At 43.4% G+C, this 20,752-nt stretch overlaps 2 protein-coding genes across 2 annotated transcripts in view; one reads left to right on the top strand and one right to left on the bottom strand.

Annotated features, from left to right (window-relative positions):
- The first annotated feature begins 287 nt into the window (after positions 1 to 287).
- LOC115103190 (histone deacetylase complex subunit SAP130-like) lies at positions 288 to 17,416 on the top strand. The gene is made up of 19 exons (XM_029623940.2): positions 288 to 384; positions 1,597 to 1,724; positions 1,869 to 2,140; positions 2,223 to 2,396; positions 2,535 to 2,649; positions 2,829 to 3,072; positions 3,358 to 3,596; positions 4,210 to 4,305; positions 4,557 to 4,695; positions 4,975 to 5,093; positions 5,473 to 5,751; positions 10,398 to 10,572; positions 10,704 to 10,778; positions 11,769 to 12,088; positions 12,279 to 12,503; positions 12,778 to 12,903; positions 15,863 to 15,966; positions 16,305 to 16,418; positions 16,786 to 17,416. Exons 2-19 carry the CDS (start codon positions 1,616 to 1,618, stop codon positions 16,942 to 16,944), a joined length of 3,084 nt encoding a protein of 1,027 aa, XP_029479800.1. The 5' UTR covers positions 288 to 384; positions 1,597 to 1,615; the 3' UTR covers positions 16,945 to 17,416.
- A 99-nt stretch (positions 17,417 to 17,515) lies between these two features.
- The window catches only part of LOC115101584 (uncharacterized), a 32,370-nt gene continuing 29,133 nt past the window's right edge, over positions 17,516 to 20,752 (bottom strand). The window contains exon 10 of the mRNA XM_065006086.1: positions 17,516 to 20,586. Coding sequence (XP_064862158.1) covers positions 20,527 to 20,586 — 60 coding nt within the window. The 3' untranslated portion in view covers positions 17,516 to 20,526. The remainder of the gene's footprint in view (positions 20,587 to 20,752) is intronic.

Below are 20,752 nucleotides of genomic sequence, written 5' to 3'. Positions count from 1 at the left end.
GACAAAAAAAGTCAGCATGTCCTTTATCTTCAGTAAATCATGCTAGCTATCTGTATCAACATTGCATTTTCACTTCTGTTTTCATTTCAAACTCAACGACATTTGGCAGGAGAAAACCGGAAGCAAATCCTTCAAATTAAAAGTAGTAAGGACTCTTAGAGAAAATACTACACACTAATGAAGACAATTCCAATTTCGTATGTACACGAGCAACTATAGAATGCTACAGCAACCTCCTTATTGTAGCGTTATTTTTCCATATGGCTTTTATTTTGCAATATGGCTAAACAAACTCACTGAAAACCGGAAGCTCTGAAATAGTGATGCTTGTGGAACACGCGCGTAGTAGAAAGACACGGATGGAGATTCCTGATCAAAAACAAGGTATGTTCTTGTTGCTGGTTCTATATAATCGTACTGTTTCTTAGTAACCACCAATAATAATTGCAGATGAATGTACGTCTTTCTGATGAATGGGCTAATCAACAAATGTATTGATTATTGTTAGTTCAGTGACATAATGCAGCATTTAGCTAGCTTCTAGCATTGTTAGCTAAGGCGCGATTTCAGTTAATATGTAACTAGTTGTGTACTGTATCTAACGTTACTACGGTTTAAATCGACAAAAAGAGCTGTCTGTTCAACTTGCTTAGTTAGCGGCTAGCCCACACTGGCTTCATCGAAGTAGCAACAAACTAGCAAGTCAGTGACTAGTAAGCTAACTTAACGGTACAGTTAGCGAGTGACTGCTTTGAAGTTGTAGCAAGCTAATGTTATCATTGGCTTGAATCCAGTCCACTGCAAACAGAGTGTTCATAGTCAAAATGTTGGCCATCAAGTTAGCTAGTTATTGATGTCTAACGTTATATGGTTACAACTTGCAGAGAAATCCTTGCAGATGTCAATGCACTCACTTAACGTTAGCTACTTAACTAAGCATTACAGCATTGACTGTGTGCGATGGACCTCATAATGGACGATTTTGAGAAAATGTATGCTTAACGTTAGATGTCGGCAAAATTCAGTTGTGAACTTATATTTGCTAGCTACATACAGGTAACTGCCAAAATAAAGGAAACACGTGAGTAAATGAGGGATACAAAGTATATTGAAATCAGGTGCTTCCACACAGGTGTGGTTCCTGAAGAAATGTAAGCAGTTAGCATTGCATAATGTTTAGGGTCATGTATAAAAATGCCCAGTTGCTCATTATTTTGTCCACCATGGCTAGAAGAAGACATCTCAGTGATTTTGAAAGAGGAGACTCACGAGCATAGGGGGTTTAAAGGGTGTGTGTGTCTCAGTCACCAGATCTCAACCCAAATTAACACTAATGGGAGATTCTGGAGCTGTGCCAGAAACAGCATTTTCCACCACCAACAAAACACCAAATTATGGAATTTCTTGTGGAAGAATGGTGTTGCATCCCTCGAATAGAGATCCAAGACACTTGTAGAATCTATGCCAAGGCACATAGAAGCTGTTCTTGTGCCTCGTTGTGGTGCAACGCCATATTAAAACACTTTGTTGGTGTTTCCTTTATTTTGGCAGTTACCTGTACCTTTCAAGTTTAATATTATTCTCTTCATTACGTAGAAGTCAATTGTGTCAGAAGATGAGTTCGCAACAATATTCACGACCGGGAATACCCCCTGGTATGGGAAAAAAACAGATTCCCGGAGGAAACACTGCAATGGTGGCTAGTAGTCAACCAAACACAACAGGTAATATCATGCAACCTGCTGAACTAACTCGCTTTGTATCACAGCTTTTACAACTATTTGCAATGGTTAGTAAGTGTGAGAAATCATTGGTCAGTCAAGTCTGCTGCATAACAAGGGTTAGTACTCCAACTCTTTGTACCACAGGTGGGACAGACGATAGCAGCCGTGACCCTCACCCAGACCACAGTCCTTATGACCGCCCCAGTGGTGGTGGTGGAGCACCGGGGTTCAGAGATGACAAGCAGGAGACAGTGGTGGTCCGGCCTTACCCCCAGGTCCATGGCCCCTCCCAGGGTCACCACCCAACACTACCTCAGCACCTGCCCCTCCAGCAGGGCATGCCCGTCACAGTGTCAGCTCCTCCACAGCACATTCCCCAGGGCCTGCCTCTGGCCTTCACTGAAGGACCTATAAAGGTATGGATGAGGCAGCTCAGAGTTCTGTATGCTGCATTTGCCTACTGCCTACTTTATCTAATCTCTCCATGCCTTTTCATAGGTGCAGTCATCTCTGAAGTCGCCCATGCCCAGTCGAGTGATTGCCCCAGCACCAGCCAACATCCAGGGCCACATCTCCCTGCCACCCAAGGTGCCAAGCCACCTCACTGTAACCATGGAGAGCACTGTGCCTCCGACCCCCGGCATCCCTGTAGCAACTATCAGTGGCCAACAGGTAAGGACTGGTGTTGTTTACCGTTGTAATGTACCCCAGCAATAATATACCCTTTTAAGGTTACCCAATGTGATGACATGATGAAAAATGTGGTTCCAAATCTATAATGCTTTGTGTCCATGGGCGTGGCGTTTCCAGGGCAACCCCAGTAACCTGCACCATCACGTGCAGATCATTCGCAGCAACGGCCCGCCCCTGCAGCTCGGCTCCACTGGCATTCCCCAGCACACCTTTACCTCCCATCTACCCCGAGGTCAGTCGCATAGCCCAGAGCAGATAGACATTTTTATAATTCAGAAAATAGTCACGGTGCTTACCGTGACCAAACAAAGTACACCATAGTGGTTGGTTCATATTTTTACCCACTCTAGGTCCTCAGCAAAACCATCCTTAGCACAGACATGTCTAACTGTTTTTCATGTGTGTTTCCAGGAGCTGCTGCAGCTGCTGTGATGTCCAGTTCCAAAGGACCCACCGTACTGAGACCTGCTACAGGCCCTGGTAGTGGTACTGGCCCACCTATTGTCCAGCACATCATCCACCAGCCTATCCAGTCCCGGCCAATAGTAACAACGTCCACGGCTGTGTTGCCCACGGTGGTTGCCCCGGTAACGGCCACCAGGCCTCAGTCCCCAGTGGTTAGCTCAGCCACGCACTCTGCCGAGATGGTTCATGGGTACGACATGCTCAAAGCATTAACTTTGAACCATTTTGTACTGTTTTATTTTGTTTTATGTGTGTGTGTGGGTGCCATTTAGCAGATGCTTTGTTCAAACTGACTTGGTCATACATCAGTTTTTTTTATTTCCCGGTAATCAAACCAACTATCCTGGCATTGCAAGCGCCATGCTCTACCAACTAAGCTCCACATTGTGTAAATGTGTCTAGATAGTGCCCAATACTATTCCAGCTATTGGTACGTAAAACCAGTGTTAACTCTCCTCTTGTTCTCTTCCATCAGGCGTCCAGGGCTGACCGTTCACCCCCCTCCAGCCACTCTGAGCATCCAGCGTCCTCCCCAATCTCGGGAGACCCCCACACGCATCACCCTGCCCTCTCACCCTGCCATTGGGGGTCAGAAACCCCAGTTGTACAACACCATGGCACAGAAGCCCATATTCAGCAATGTTACTCCTGTTGCTGCAGCAACTGTTGCCCCCATATTAGCCACCAATACTGCTCCATCGCCTAGTACAACAGGTATAATGCTATTGTTGTGATTGAGAGAGGTCTAACTCATCTATTTTCATTTCAGCATCATATTCAAGTTTTAAGTCACATGCACAAGTACAGTGAAATGCCTTTCTTGCAAGCTCCAAACCCAACAATGCACTAATCAATATCAATATAGCACCAAAAATAACATAAGGTAGAACAAAAACACACAAGAAATATAAATAAAAAGGACACGAGAAAGTAAGAAGCTATAATACAGGATCAGTTCCAATGCCATATGTGCAGGGATACTGGAGTGATAGAGGTAGATATGTATAGGGGTGAGGTGACTAGGCATCAGATATATGATCAAGAGTAGCAGCAGCAGCATAAATTATGATTGTATGTGTAAAGTCCCGTGAGTGTGCATAGATCATTGCAAAAATCAAATACAAGGGTCAACTCACTCCGTGTAGCCATTCTGTTAGCTATTCAACAGTCCTATGGGTTGGGATAGAAGCTGTTCAGGCGCCTGTTGATGTCAGACGTGATGTACCGGTACAGCTTGTTGTGCGGAAGCAGAGGGAACAGTTAGCAATACTAAATGTCTCCTTTATTCTGTTTTAATTGTGTAATAACCACATCGTACCTCACCCAGGCTCAGGACCCCACCCCAACAGTAACATCGTCACCATGGCGATGCCCTCTCATTCCTCCCACGCCACAGCAGTCACCACGTCCAACATCCCCGTGGGTAAGTATCTCAATCGTTAATGTTGGAGTCAAAGGCACCAGGCTACTCTCTGGAGTAACATACTCCACATGTCATGTTTACTTATCTAATAAGTAATTGGTATGAGTAGAGACTATTAAAAACAGTGACACATTGAATTATCAACTGCCGAACTGATAGCAACAAATTGAATTTATAGCACCAGTCCCTACGGAGTGATTTTATGTTGTGAAATGAAATTGGCACCCCCATTCCACCTCCGCCCTCTTCAGCTAAAGTGGTTCCCCAGCCAATAGCCCACACCTCGCCCAGGATCCAACCGGAGTACCCTGGAGAGAGGGGCAACCTGATCCCCATCTCGGGCCCCCGCTCCTCCCCCAACCCCATCACCATGGAGGCCCGCAGTGACAGGTCAGAGATGGGCACTGATAGATTTTTATTTTGGGTTGACGATAATACATGCATCAACAAGATGAGTATCTGATCCCAGAGGATAGATAGCACGTGAAAACACTTAATGTTTCTCAATTGTCCTGGGCTACATATCAATAGTCTAAAATGTCTTCTCCTTATTTCTGCTGTACTTGGAGCACATTTCTGGTTGAAAGCTGAAAATGTTATGACAAGGCAAAAGTTGTGTTTTTTATCTTATTCAGTTGGTATGCATTCTCCCCCGCCACACACACACAGGCAACCGGTGCCAGTGCAGTTTCAGTACTTCCTGCCTACCTACCCTTCTTCGTCGTACCCTCTGACACACACCTACACCCCCATCACCAGCTCTGTTTCAACCATCCGACAGTACCCAGGTACCACTCACCTCTTCTCTTACTATTTAAATCACTGCTTCCATATGACTCTGTAACCAATCAGATATTTAGAATTCTCGGGGTATAATGCTATATAATTATGTTTATAATGATGATGATGATGCTGATGATGATGCTAGACAATGATGCTGATGATGACCAATAATAAAAATGCTAGATAATGAAAGTACTGAACCAACTCTCACTTCAATCAAGATGAATGATAATTTTGTATCATTACATCACTAGTTTCTAGTTTTGTTTTCCCAAGCCAGGGTCCGACCCAATTGTGGGCTAGTGTAATCTGTCTCTAAACAAGTCTCTAACCCTGTGTGTGTCAACCCCAACCCCTCATCTCTGTTTCCTGTTACCCCTACAGTAACCCCTCAGGCCCCCAGCGGCACGGCCATGCAGACCCAGGCCAGTGTGGGCGTAGCGTCGGCGGTGCACCTCAACCCCATGCAGCTGATGACGGTGGACCGCATCGCTCAGATCAACACGCAGAACATCCAGCCCGCCGCCATGGCCACGCAGGGCATCAAGTCAACCAACATCAGCACCCAGGGCCTGCACACTGCCACCGGTCAGATCACTGCGCAAAACATTCAACCTGTGCCCATCAACCAACAGCAGCCAGCCATTGAGAACAAGACCTCAGGTAAGTTGGTGAACGAAGAAGTTTAAGTTAAGTTGGAAGTTTGAAGAGGTTTGAATCAATCAAATTGTATTTATAAAACCCTTTTTACATCAGCAGATGTCAAAGTGCTATACAGAAAACCAGCCTAGGGGCCTCCCGGGTGGTGCAGTGGTTAAGGGCGCTGTACTGCAGTGCCAGCTGTGCCATCAGAGTCCCTGGGTTCGCGCCCAGGGTCTCTCGTAACCGGCCGCGACCGGGAGGTCCGTGGGGCGACGCACAATTGGCCTAGCGTCGTCCGGGTTAGGGAGGGCTTGGTCGGTAGGGATATCCTTGTCTCATCGCGCACCAGCGACTCCTGTGGCGGGCCGGGCGCAGTGCGCGCTAACCAAGGTTGCCGGGTGCACGATGTAGCCTCCGACACATTGGTGCGGCTGCCTTCCGGGTTGGATGCGCGCTGTGTTAAGAAGCAGTACGGCTGGTTGGGTTGTGTATCGGAGGACGCATGACATTCAACCTTCGTCTCTCCCGAGCCCGTACGGGAGTTGTAGCGATGAGACAAGATAGTAGCTACTACAATAATTGGATACCACGAAATTGGGGAGAAAAAGGGGTAAAATTCAAAAAAAGGAAAGAAAAAAAAGAAAACCAGCCTAAAACAGCAAGCAATGCAGATGTAGAAGCATGGTGCCTAGGAAAAACTCCCTGGAAAGGCAGGTACCTAGGAAGAAACCTAGAGAGGAACCAGGCTCTGAGGGGTGACCAGTCCTCTTCTGGCTGTGCCAGGTGGAGATTATCAGAGTAAATGGCCATTTAAGGCCAGATTGTTCTTCAAGATGTTCAAACGTTCGTAGAGGACCAGCAGGGTCAAATAATAATCAGTGGTTGTAGAGGGTGCAACAAGTGCTCAGCATATGTGGGAACTCCTTCAAGACGGTTGGAAAATCATTCCAGGTGAAGCTGGTTGAGAGAATTCCAAGAGTGTGCAAAGCTGTCATCAAGGAAAAGGGTGGCTACTTTGTAGAATCTCAAATAGAAAATATATTTTGATTTAACACTTTTGGTCACTAAATTATTCAATATGTTTTTTTCATAGTTTGATGTCTTCACTATGTTTTTACAATTTTCTACATTGTAAGATAAAATAAAACTCTTGAATGAGGTGTTATAAACATTTTGACCGGTAGTGTATAGTGAAAACAATAGTGGTCCTAAAACGGAACCTTGAGGAACGCCGACACTTACAATTGATTTGTCAGAGGAGAAGCCATCCACAGAGACAAACTGATATCTCTCCGACAGATGGGATCTGAACCAGGCAAGAACTTGTCCATGTAGACCAATTAGAGTTTCTAATCTCTCCAAAAGAATGTGTTGATCGATGGTTTCAAAAGCAGCACTAAGGTCTAGAAGCACAAGGACAGATGCGGAGCCTTGGTCTGACGCCATTAAAAGGTAATTTGCCACCATCACGAGTGCAGTCTGCTATGATGGGGTCTAAAACCTGACCAAAGCATTTCATATACATTTGTCTTCAGGAAGGCAGTGAGTTGCTGCACAACAGCGTTTTCTAAAATGTTTGAGAGGAATGAGATATTCGAAATAGGCCGATAGTTAGTCGGAAGACTTCCAGTTTGGTGGAGCTCCATTTCCATTCCAATTTTCTGGAAGCTTGCTTCAAGGCTCGGGTATTTTCTGTATACCAGGGAGCAAACTTCTTGTGACAAATGTTTTTGTTTTTTTAGGGATGCGACTCCATCTAGGGTATTATCCAAGGTTAAATGTAGATCCTCAGTTAGGTGGTTAACCGGTTTTTGTACTTTGACGTCCAGTAGGTGAAGGGAGTCTGGAAAGGGCATCTAGGAATCTTTTAGGTTTCTGACAATTTCTAGCACGGCTTTTGGTGATTCTTGTTTAGGGTCTGAGCAGATTATTTGTTGCGATTGCGAACGTAATAATTGGTGGTTCGATAGTCCAGGAATATGAGGAAAAACATTGAGATCCACAATATTTTTTCCACATGACAAAACTAGACCCAGGGTATGACTGGCAATGTGTAGGTCCGGAAACATGTTGGACAAACCCCGAAAGCCTTTTGGAGTGGATCTGCGGACTTTTCCATGTGGATATTGAAGTCAACCCAAATGTGAATATTATCTGCCATGACTACTGATAAGAATTCTGTGAGGAACACTGTATACAGTCCATTAAGCCTGTAAACAGTAGCTATAAAAGATGATTGAGTAGGCTGCATAGATTTCGTGACTAGATGCTCAAAAGAAAAAACGCAGTCAATTTTTTTGTGTAAATTGAAATTCGCTGTCATAAATGTTAGCAACACCTAAGCCTTTGCGGGATGCGCGGGAGATATGGTTACTAGTGTAACCAGGGGGAAAGGCCTAATTTAACACAGTCAATTCATCAGGCTTGAGCCATGTTTCAGTCAGGCCAATCACATCAAGATTATGATCAGTGATTAGTTCATTGACTATGACTGCCTTGGAAGTGAGGGATCTTACATTATGTAACCCTATTTTGAGATATCAGTCTCTTTCAATAATGACAGGAATGGAGGAGGTCTTTATTCCAGTGAGACTGCTAATGCGAGTACCACCTAGATTGAGGCACAGACGCGGTCTCAATGGGGAAAGCTGATTTGACTGCGTTAGTGGCAGACTCCACTAAGCTGGCAGGCTGGCTATCTCATTGTAGAGCTGGAGGAGTTAGAGCTCTGTCTATGTTCATAGATAAGATGAGCTCACTCCTCAGCAGGCCAGGCTTGGTACTGTTTGTCGGTGAGTCCCAGAATGTGTAGATTGGCCCTCTTTCTATCTTTTGGGAGGGGCAGAAAACAGTTTTCAACCAGTGATTGAGTTGAATGTAAATCAGCTAGATGCTGCTGTAGAGCTTATCACTCCCCCTAACTGGGTGGGGGCCAGAGACAATTACTCAATGCCGACACATCTTTCTAGCTGATTTACACCCTGAAGCTATGTTGCGCTTGGTGACCTCTGACTGTTTCATCCTAACATCATTGGTGCCGACATGGATAAGAATATACCTATTCTCTCTACACTCGCCAGTTTTAGCCTCAGCCAGCACCATCTTCAGATCAACCTTTACGTCAGTAGCCCTGCACCCTGGTAAACAGTGTAAGATCGCTGGATGATTCGTTAAGTCTAATATTGAGGTTAATTGAGTCGCCAATGACTAGGGTTTTCAATGAGCTAATGGTGGGAGACTTCGGCAGGCCATACCCCGTAACGGGTGCAGGAGAGGCCTGAGAAGGCTCGGCCTCTGACTTCGACCCGTTGCTTAATGGGGAGGACACGTTAGAAATGTTCAAACGGCTGAATGAGCGCCACTGGTTGAGCATGCCGACAGCATTTCTTTCCAGAAGCCTTGAGAGAATTGGCCGGCTGCGGGGAATTTATACCACAGTACTAGCTGTACCTACTGGTGGCACAGACGCTGTTTCATCCTTGCCTAACGATTGCATCTGAAGTTGCGCTTGCAACCCAGCTATCTTCACCAGTAAGTTTTGATAGTTCTCCTGTATGATGAGTACAGCGACTGCAATTAGATGGCATAGTGTTAATGTTGCTTTTTCGGCTGGTGGAGGTTCTGTAGAACCATGTCCAGATAAAAAGTATCTGGGGTGAAAAAATGAAGATGTTGGTTGTTACATACATCTCTTGGTGGAGGGAACACAACACCCTGCCACAACTCAACCTCCCGTGAAGTGAAAAAGGTTTGTGATTGTAGGTGCGGGGAAGGACGACAGAGGCAGAGAAATACAGTTTGCAGGGAATTTATTCTTCCTTATACACGGTAAGGTGGAGAAAAGGGGCTGGATGGAAGCAAAGAAAGTAAAAGTTAGTCCTCTCTCCTACCTTAGCTGCCTTCCCACAGCTTACCTAACCTTTAGCACCAAGTGGCGCGCTAACCAAAATACAGGTGGTGGTCCTCCCAGGTCTTACCTGGTGTGCATAGACAGATTCAATACTACAGGTTATGTATGCCCGCAGGCCTCATGCCTAAACACTCCCAATGTGTGTTTCGCTTCTCCCCCCCCGGGGAACAAATGAAACAGAATAATTCACCAATACTTTGAACAAATAAACCAAAGTACTAAGTCCTATGGCATACACATACAGCTGCAGGAGAGGCTACAAAATACGTTCAACAACTTATACAGACCAACACAGGACATACAAAGAAGCTTTCTCCTCCTGACAAAAGAACACAGGCTTTTATCCAGCTGAAGAAGGAGTTGTAATTGCAGACAGCTGTATCCCTTGATGACGAGAGGGAGGGGTCAGAGCTCCAATCTGCAATTGGGCCAACTAATCAGCTGCTTTTGGAATCCAGGAAGCCATTTCTTGAAATACACACACACACAAACCTACAACACAGAAACTGGGGAACGTAACATTGGTAAATGATTAAAAGTAAAAACCAAAAAGTTGACAGATAGCCAAGTAGCAACAAACTCACAACAGCATAGAGACAAGTCCAGAATTGTCGGGTCTGAGATTTACATATTATGAATATAATACATATATAATTCTACAGATTTCCTCCACTCTCTTAAGTTCTCATTATATTAATTTATTAGTTCAAATTAATTTAGTTGGAAAAAATACAGTAACATTGTTCTTTATTCTTAGTTGTGTTAGCAGACGGCTCCACTCTGGTAGCCAACCCCATTGGCCAGACGTTCGGCAGCAGCCAGCCTCCCACCTGCGTTGGGCAGACACACCCCCAGAACACTGGGCCTGGTGCCCCCACCCTGCTGTCCTCCCCCCGGCCTAGCATCCTGCGCAAGAAGCCTGCCAATGAAGGGTGAGTTTAGAACACCCCTCTGTTTTCCTCTGGATGCTACAACTTACTAGAGCAGTGGTCCTGGCGAGCTACGGGGTGTGCATGTTTTTGTTCCAGCCCAGCACTAACCCGTTTCTGTTTGCCCTATAAAGGTCTGCTGTGAGGAAGAACCTGATCCCAGAGGCCACCAGCCCCAGGATAGATGGAGGCATCAGGCCTGCATCAGGGTAGGACTTAGCACAGCACCTTGTTAGTAGGCCCTGATCACAGTAGATGCTGATTACACACGCTGGTATCCTCAGTAGATGCTGATTACACGCGCTGGTATCCTCAGTAGATGCTGATTACACGCGCTGGTATTCTCAGTAGATGCTGATTACACGCGCTGGTATCCTCAGTAGATGCTGATTACACGCGCTGGTATCCTCAGTAGATGCTGATTACACGCGCTGGTATCCTCAGTAGATGCTGATTACACGCGCTGGTATCCTCAGTAGATGCTGATTACACGCGCTGGTATCCTCAGTAGATGCTGATTACACGCGCTGGTATCCTCAGTAGATGCTGATTACACGCGCTGGTATCCTCAGTAGATGCTGATTACACGCGCTGGTATCCTCAGTAGATGCTGATTACACGCGCTGGTATCCTCAGTAGATGCTGATTACACGCGCTGGTATCCTCAGTAGATGCTGATTACACGCGCTGGTATCCTCAGTAGATGCTGATTACACGCGCTGGTATCCTCAGTAGATGCTGATTACACGCGCTGGTATCCTCAGTAGATGCTGATTACACGCGCTGGTATCCTCAGTAGATGCTGATTACACGCGCTGGTATCCTCAGTAGATGCTGATTACACGAGCTGGTATCCTCAGTAGATGCTGGTATCCTCAGTAGATGCTGATTACACGCGCTGGTATCCTCAGTAGATGTTGATTACACGCGCTGGTATCCTCAGTAGATGTTGATTACACGCGCTGGTATCCTCAGTAGATGCTGATTACACGCGCTGGTATCCTCAGTAGATGCTGATTACACGCACCGGTATCCTCTGGATGCTGATTACACGCGCTGGTATCCTCAGTAGATGCTGATTACACGCACCGGTATCCTCTGGATGCTGATTACACATGCTAGTATCCTTCAACTCCATCTTGTAGTTAAAAATGACATTTAAAATTATTTTGTGGTTGATATCTTCCCTGTTCACCCAGTATGAAGCACAAGGCTGATCTCCACGTATCCCTGGCTCCCCCGTTGACGTCGTCCTCCATGGAAGCGCTGCCCATCCATCAGATCAATGAGCAGCAGCCCTCTCAGCCAATCCAGACCCTCCTCTCAGTGTCTGCACCCCCACACTCCCAGCCTGGCCCCGCCATGTCCGCCATTACTCCACCAATCTCGTCTATGGCCAACGTGGTGGTTCCGCCTACACAGGCAGCGGCCAGTAGCACAGCGGCATGTGGAATAAGCTCCACCCTCCCTGAGCTCAAGATAAAGCAGGAAGTGGATCCTATGGATACCTCCAAAGCAGGTACATTTGAATTGAAATATTAATTTCTCTAACACTTTTTGTTTTATTGATGTCCTTCTATTGCTCATATGATGTACGATGCTTTTACCTTTTTAAATCAGAAGGAATAAGAGGGGGGGCTGATCCTGGATAATTATTCCTAATCTCAGTCACTTTGTGAATACGGTCCTTGCCCCTCATCTCCCTCCAGGTCCCCCTATGCCCCATTGCGGTGCCCCCATGTTGTCCATGATGCCTGGTGGGGACGTGATCCTCGGGGCCTCACCCAGGAAGAAGCCCCGGAAGCAGCAGCACGTCATCTCCACGGAGGAGAGCGAGATGATGGAGACCAACAGCACAGACGAGGAGAAGGTCCTGGCCAGACCACACAGCATGAGGCCCGAGAAACGCAAGTCGCCCCCCAAGGAGTACATAGGTAAGGGAACATCCCTTGTGTGTGTGTGTGTGAGCGATTTGTTCCTAGTGAACGGTAAACTAGCCTCAGTAACTTGGAAACGGGCTCAAGTTAACTGCAGTCTTACATAATGTTTATTGCATTCTCCTTATTTTCAGACAATAAATCGTCGTTGGCTAGAGTCTACTCCTGTTGTGCATTTTGTCTAAAGATTCACTAGTCTATAAGGACAAGATTTGTAAAAGAACAGCCATATTAACCCTGTGAGTGACCACTGTGTTTCTCTGCCCTGCAGATGAGGAGGGTGTTCGTTATGTCCCCACCCGTGCTCGCCCCCCGGTCACCCTCCTCCGCCACTACAGGAACCCCTGGAAGGCTGCCTACCACCACTTCCAGAGATACAGTGACATTCGGGTCAAAGGTCAGACCAACGTCTTTTATTGTTGATAACGTTCAATGATAACTGTATTTCTAAAGAATGTTCATACATTCTGGGTTCTAAGAGCTTGTTGTGGTAATGCGTTTCTCTTGGGACTGACTGAAATGCGCTTCTCGTGGGACTGACTGAAATGCGCTTCTCGTGGGACTGACTGAAATGCGCTTCTCGTGGGACTGACTGAAATGCGCTTCTCGTGGACAAAAATGCCAGTAATGCTCTGGAGGCTTTTTGACGTTGAATTGTTTATTCATTGTTTTGTTTTGACAATCTAAATGACACAACAATTATTACAACATCACACACAAGGTTATTATTCTCTCCAGAGTGCACACATATGAAAACATTTAGAACACACACACACACACACCAAGAGGACTTCTTTCTATTGTGCTATGTGCACTGTGAAGCAAAACGGAAAGGATTTATTAGTATGCTATGAAAGCTAATGTCATTTGTTGTTGTCACATCATTGTTAGACCTTTTCATTAGTAACGCTAGTTGGGGGAAAACACCAGTTAATTCCACTGTTCTGTTTTAGTAGTCTCCAGCATGGCTTGCTAGCAATTGACCAGTGACTTTCAAAGCACAAATATTTTATGTCTAGAGATTTTCCTACCCAGGAAAAACTCCTGACCCTAGTTATAATTAAATATCTTAATGGTGTGTATTACTGTATTATTTTTCTGTTTATAATATAGAATTACAAGAAACTAGCTTTAAAACAGCAATAATTTGTAGAATTGCAGGAAATTGGCTTAAATGCAACAGTTTCTCTACACCGCCAAGATGGGGACCTCTAAAATGTTCTAAGCAATGTTGCCGCGCTAACGCCCGCCACCTAAGCCCCTTCTGATACAGGAAAAACCCTGTATAATATTGTAAAATGGCTTAATGGTGTGTTCACTAGAGGTCGACCGATTTAATCTACATGGCCGATTTGAAGTTTTCATAACAATCGTTAAATCTGCATTTTTGGACATCAATTATGGCTGATTACATTGCATTCCACGAGGAGACTGTGTGGCAGGCTGACCACCTGTTACGCGAGTGCAGCAAGGAGCCACGGTAAGTTGCTAGCTAGCATTAAACTTATCTTGTAAAAAAAAAAAAAAATCAATCTTCACATAATCACTAGTTAACTACACATAGTTGATGATATTACTAGTTTAACTAGCTTGTCATGCGTTGCATATAATCAATGCAGTGCCTGTTAATTCGTCATCGAATCACAGCCTACTTCGCCAAGCGGGTGATGATTTAACAAAAGCAAAATCGTTGCACGAATGTACCTAACCATAAACATCAATGCCTTTCTTAAAATCAATACACAGAAGTATATATATTTTTTTTAACCTGCATATTTAGTTAAAAGAAATTCATGTTAGCAGGCAATATTAACTAGGGAAATTGTGTCACTTCTCTTGCGTTCATTGCACGCAGAGTCCAGGTATATTCAACAGTTTGGGCCGCCTGGCTCGATGCAAACTAATTTGCCAGAATTTTACATAACATTGAAGGTTGTGCAATGTAACAGCAATATTTAGAATTAGGGTTGCCACCCGTTCGATAAAATGTTCAAAATGATAGTTTCCGGATTTGACCATATTAATGACCAAAGGCTCGTATTTCTGTGTTTATTATAATTAAGTCTATGATTTGATAGAGCAGTCTGTCTGAGCGGTGGTAGGCAGCAGCAGGCTCGTAAGCATTCATTCAAACAGCACTTTCCTGCGTTTGCCAGCAGCTCTTAGCAATGCTTGAAGCACAGCGCTGTTTATGACTTCAAGCCTATCAACTCAAAATACAAAAGTGCCTATTAGAACATCCAATAGTCAGATATATGAAATACAAATGGTATAGAGAGAAATAGTCGACGCGTCATAATTCCTATAATAACTGCAACCTAATAATTCTTTACTGGGAATATTTTTTGCTTTCTTCTCCAACTCTGTGTTTTTGCCTTATTTAAACCAAATTAGGCATGTTTCATTATTTACTTGAGACTAAATAGATTTTATTTATGTATTATATTAAGTTAAAAGTGTTAATTGTTCATTCAGTATTGTTGTAATTGTCATTATTTCATATATATATAAAAAAAAAAAAAAAAGCCCATTTAATCGCCATCGGCTTTTTTTGGTCCTCCAATAATCGTTATCGGCGATGAAAAATCATAAAATCATCGGTCGACCTCTTGTGTTGAAGGTGTTACTGTATTATTATAAGATGGCTTAACCCTGTCAGACCCGAGACCCTAGCAAAAATCACCTTTTCATTTATCTGACCTTCATTTATGTGGCTGTCCAGCCCTTTATATATAGCCTCACAATGAAGTGTTTTTACTATTTTCAGGGTAACCAGGGCTGTAAGTAGAACACAAAACAATTTGACAAATAGTTGCATTCATGAATTTTATTCACAAATGTCAATAACAAAAATAAGGTCTGCCAAAGTAAAAACCTGTTTCAAAAATGTATTTATACGAATGCTGTAAGTACAGAAATTGTTTCCTCATTGGGAAATTAATATCCACTAGTCAGTGACAACTGTTTGGAGTTTGTGACAGCAACTGTGAGCTTATTACAGTATTATTGACACATGTCCTGTGATTTCCTACAGTCTTCTATAACACCTTACCTTCTAATGACTGACTCTTCTGTGGCTTGTGGGCATCATAGAGCAAAACATGTCACATGTTCATGAGTCTTTTCATAAACAGCTTTTAATAGTTTGAGCTACAAACTATTCGGGGGTGTCTCAAACACCACTAGCTCAGCCTCAATTAATCTCACATACTAATGGTTGGTATCTACGGATGCAGAAGAAATGGATAAATGCAATGGTACACCACGGACGTATGTAGCTCATTGGGTTAATGGTGTGTTGTTGAAGGTATTATTATATTATAACATGGCTTAATGGTGTGTTGTCATGGTTTCAGAGGAGAAGAAGGGCACCCTGCAGGATGTAGCCAATCAGAAGGGGGTGGTGTGCAGAGCACAGGGCTGGAAGATGCACCTGTGTGCTGCACAGCTCATGCAGCTGGTGAGAAACACTTCCCTTTTACATGCAGTTAGCTGGATTTTAAGCACAACAAACAGAGATCCTTAGAGTTATGAAGTTGGTGTGAAAAAGGGTGACTCTTAAAGTTATCCAAGTGGATCTCACTGTCTCACGTCATTTAGCACCACGGCCATCTGCGCTGATGGTGCTTCATGGCAACACTTCACATTGTTTGACGTAGCTGTCGGAAGACAATGAAGTGGTTCTATACCCATATTTTCTTAGAACAAGATACAGTAATTGTCCTCCTGAATAGCAGTCATTTGTGACGTCAATCATGTTGTATTGGTCTCTCCATTGTATCCCCTCTCTATCCCCAGACTAATCTGGAGCATGACGTGTACAGCCGCCTCACTACCCTCCAAGAGGGCCTGATCCCAAAGAAGAAGGCCGGGTCGGATGATGACATGCACCGTATCAACGAGCTCATACAGGTCAGAGGTCATACACGCAACAACACAAAGGAAATCTATGCACGTCTGTTGCTCATGGGGAGGCCCAGAGTTTTCCCAGACCTGGAGACTTGACCAGGAAAAACTCTAGCCCTTAGTTATAGCCTACAAACCAAACAGGTTTTCCTGAGCACACGTTTAATCACAATATCTAAGAACTTACTATTCCCGTAAACACTGCTACTACACTCATATTAAAGTGAGGCATGCTGCTCTATAGCAGTATTTGGTCTGTTGTTTAATCAATTCCACAGGCAGGTGTATATAATTTCTGAGGGCTCAAGGGAAAATCTACCTGGGCCTTTGTTATGAATGTCAGTCAGCCATCTTGAATTGTCTCTCCCCCCAGGGTAACATGCAGCGCTGTAAGCTGGTGATGGACCAGATCACTGAAGCTAGAGATGCCATGATGAAGGTGCTGGACCACAAGGAGAAAGTCATGAAGTTAATCAACAAGAACGGCGGAGCGAAGAAAGTCAACAAGCTGAAGCGCAAGGACAAAGCCTAGAACAGAGCGGGGACCAAGCCTAGGCTGACCCCTGTACCCTTGTCTTTCTAAAGACGGCTCTAGTCTACACCCCTCACTGATATGACCATAGACCACTGGTAGATTTGAGTCAGTATGGCGTCTGGGGTTACTCGTTAGCTGTGTGCAACCGTCCGACCACGTTTCGCCTAGAACTGAGAACCAAGTGGTCGGCAGAAGGAACATATTAGGAACAAACACGGTTCCGCTACGTCCAAGGGAGGAGCTTGTCAATGGACAGGAATGTACAAGTATTAAGCCCATATCAGGAAGTTGGTATGTTCTCAGTTGTTGATTGGATGGCTGGCAGAATTATTATGATTTTGATGGTTGAATGATGGTCTAGAGGGGATGCAGTGTCTGTTCAATTGATACCTTGGAACATTGTGTGATCAATATGAGTTTATTAAACTATCATTGAGTACTTATTGCGTAATAAATGTGTAAAACAGTACAGTGTATTTATCCTTCACTCCTGAAAAATCACAAGTATGCTACCAAGTTCAGTCATTGGAAATGTCACTCTACGGTCCAAGTAAAGTGTTGTGTATCACAGTATTCAACAGATCTTGGAACAAATGTGTCAAATACTTGTGTGCTTGGAGTTAGCTGTCTGGTTAACTAAATCGAGCACATCTTAAGTATTTGACCCAGGCTAAATGAATTCTCTAGTAAATACAGATTGTAAAAGAAAGTGCAACTGTAATGTCTTTTAGAACTTTCACTGAATGTTACTCTATTTGGGAGTAAAATGTTGAAGGGATGCCTTTTTGTCTTGTGCTATCAGTAGCTGACTACACTGTAAACCCAATCAAACTCTTATCGGGACAAAATCACTTTCTGGGGCTTCATTCTTGGAATGTTGAACAAGTCTTATTTTGGTTTGTGGGTAAACGGAAATATATTAAAACTGCAACAGTGTTATTATTGGCAGTCTGACATTTCAAATTAAGAAATGGCAGAGTACATTTCCATCACATTATGTGGAACAATATAAGACTTGTGCTTTTTTTTTTTTTAGGTGCCTCAGTTGTCAGAGTTAAAGCTTCTTAGTTTTAGGTCCCCATTTTGAAAGCGCTGCCGTTTTTATATAGAATGGCACATTTTAAATCTTCTCAATCATACAGTATGTTGCCTCTGGTGGTTGACTCCATGAGTCTACATTAAAGTCAAGTCGATCTGTTGTCCTCATGGTCACTACGTGTCTATTGCTGTTCTAATTCTAAGTATCTAAGCATGCAAAAAATATATTGCTGGACAGTCAATGAGTGTCTCGTTATAGAGTTATTTGCTGAAGAACACAAATAAACGGGGAATGGATATGTTTTTCAAACCACCGTTAAGAAAAGAGATTGCAGTCAGTGCAGTATAGCTTCAGTATGCTGCAATTATTGCTCCAAAATAACACAGACTGCAGTTTCAAAACTGCAATCTTTTTTTGTAAGGGCAATATGAACTGTGAATATATTAGTAAACCCACTCATCAAAAGCGATGCCATTATCTGCACTGCCGACACAATTGTGGGGTATGGTAGTTGATTACATCAAGGTCATCTAGCTTCAGAACACAATTCTCAGTGGCAGGAAGGTTCTTCTGTGTGCTTTTTTTAAACGCCATCTTGTTGATGCTGTGTAGTATCAACTAAATCAAGTTTCGAGTATAAAATCTGGATTAAAAATGGTATGAAACGAGGTGAAATTGTCTACATAGGCCTATATTGTGCATATGCACACAACGTATCTACATTCTTTTAATGTTTTATGGGTAAAAAATAGTCGATTTCGTTTTTCGTTGATTATATGCACTTAATTTTTATTTGACCAGGCAGGATTGCTTGTGTATTTTTAATTTGTTTTACTGTGCATTGTAGCTGATAATGAATGTGTTACATGCAGTTGGGCCTAGATTCTTTCTTTCTGTTTGGGTTTCTTTTGCCATTTCCCATCACTGCAATAAAGACACTTTGTACAAAGAATATGGCGTGTTATATTGGCAGTACCAGTATGCAAAAATGGGAATCCATTTTGTAACGATAGATATTTGCAAACTGGACGAAAGGTTAAGGCCAAGATTCAATCAGATCAAGCGTTAATCGGCGATAGCCGACACCCACACAGTTGATGTTTTGGCGGTGTCGGAGGAGTAACTGTGTTGGAGGAGTAACTGCGTTGGAGCTGTCAAAACGGTGAGCAGCTGCTCTTGATCATTGTCCCACTCGAGTTAGACGTTCAGAACAAGGAAGTGTATATCTAGAAATAATGATGCTCAAAATCATTAAACAAAATTAGGATTTCTACCAGCCTAATCGAGGTGTAGATTACATCTCACGTTCTAGTGTTTGAAACTTGTAAACAAGGCTGCATGGAATTAATCTTAATGCGACTCTGTGCAGCCAATGGCAATGTCCGCTTTAGGTATAATGCCAGGAGTTGCTTGTGGATCTCTCAGCTCTAACACAGTTCTACCTCAAGACACCGCCAAAACAACCACTATGTGGATGTTGGCTAAAGCGGATCTGAATGAGTAGAGCCCCTTTATAAGTATGGTTGTAAGATCAGACACTCACTCACTTTGTAGTTCCCTACATTTATCTATGTATTACTGGCCCAGGGCGTCTGAGAAAGTACATACGGATTTACATTTATATACATAGACACACATTTGTTTAAGGTATGGCTCACGCCATGTCACATTGGTAGGTAGAATATTAAATAGCTAACCAGGAGGGAAAATCGGGCGTGCAAGGTCCAAGGGGTTTTAAATATTTATGTTTAATATATTTATGTTACATACTACTGTACTGTTGGAGCTAGGAACACAAGCATTTCGCTACACCGGCAATAACATCTGCTAAATATGTGTATGTGACAAATAACATTTGATTTGATTTTAACAATTTGTATTGGCCGCAGTTGGCTTTACTTAAAACATATTCAATGATTTATTTACAGTTGACTCATAAAGCATGAACATAAAGAAGCTCATACCCTGCATTCTACCAACCTGGTTTGCTCACCTCCATCAAAAATGATTGGTTGTATTTCCAGAAAGCTCAATTCCAAATGATTCACTCCACCCTTTACCCTATCCCTTGGCATCTCATATATTTCTGATAAAGGATGGATGGTTAAAGAGTTTCAAGATAAACAGGATAATAAATCCTTTCGTTTTCATGCTATTAAAACTTGAGGTTCTTAGGGATATGGAAATGTATGTTCTCACCTCTACCTATATCTTGACCAAGATGAAATAGTATATTGCACCTATAACAGGGTATAGAATGAACCAACGCCTTACAGCTGCAAAACAACCATCACCAATTAATAACTCATAAATTAGAATGATCAAATTATGATTTTCAATGAACATATCAATCCCTTTTAAATCAATGCAATGTTGCAACCCTTGACTAGGAGTCAAGGTGAATCATGCCAGGTTGGAGAAAAGTGACTCCTTTCTCTCATTCCTTCCTTCACCTGCTATCTTTCCATCTACTTCCCCATTGTTGGGCTGTACTGCAGTAGACTCATGGCCAGACTGGTGACTTCTTCCCAGGGAATGGTTCATTTGTCCAGGCTGTGTGTGCGGGAGTTGACTGGGCCGAAAGACTCCCTGGAGTTGGTCTGTGAGACAAGAATACAAATGAAGTTACTGTCTCTGGATCGTAAAACAGTCAAATATGCACACATGCAAGTTCCAATTCTTAAATTATTTGTTACCTTTATTATTATTTATTTTTTAAATTTAAAACATTTTTTTAAATCTGTGTTGTTGGTTAAGGGCTTGTAA

The sequence above is a fragment of the Oncorhynchus nerka genome, linkage group LG20 (genome assembly GCF_034236695.1).
Source record: "Oncorhynchus nerka isolate Pitt River linkage group LG20, Oner_Uvic_2.0, whole genome shotgun sequence".
NCBI lineage: Eukaryota > Metazoa > Chordata > Actinopteri > Salmoniformes > Salmonidae > Oncorhynchus > Oncorhynchus nerka.
This window is presented reverse-complemented; position numbering and strand designations above follow the sequence as displayed.

What these genes read in the sequence shown, in the direction of transcription:
- LOC115103190 (XM_029623940.2), top strand. Translation starts at nt 1,616, where the DNA reads ATGAGTTCGCAACAATATTCACGACCGGGAATACCCCCTGGTATGGGA. An exon ending in CATTGAGAACAAGACCTCAG is followed by an intron (nt 5,752 to 10,397) that starts GTAAGTTGGTGA and finishes CTTTATTCTTAG; the next exon opens with TTGTGTTAGCAGACGGCTCC. An exon ending in AAGAAGCCTGCCAATGAAGG is followed by an intron (nt 10,573 to 10,703) that starts GTGAGTTTAGAA and finishes TGCCCTATAAAG; the next exon opens with GTCTGCTGTGAGGAAGAACC.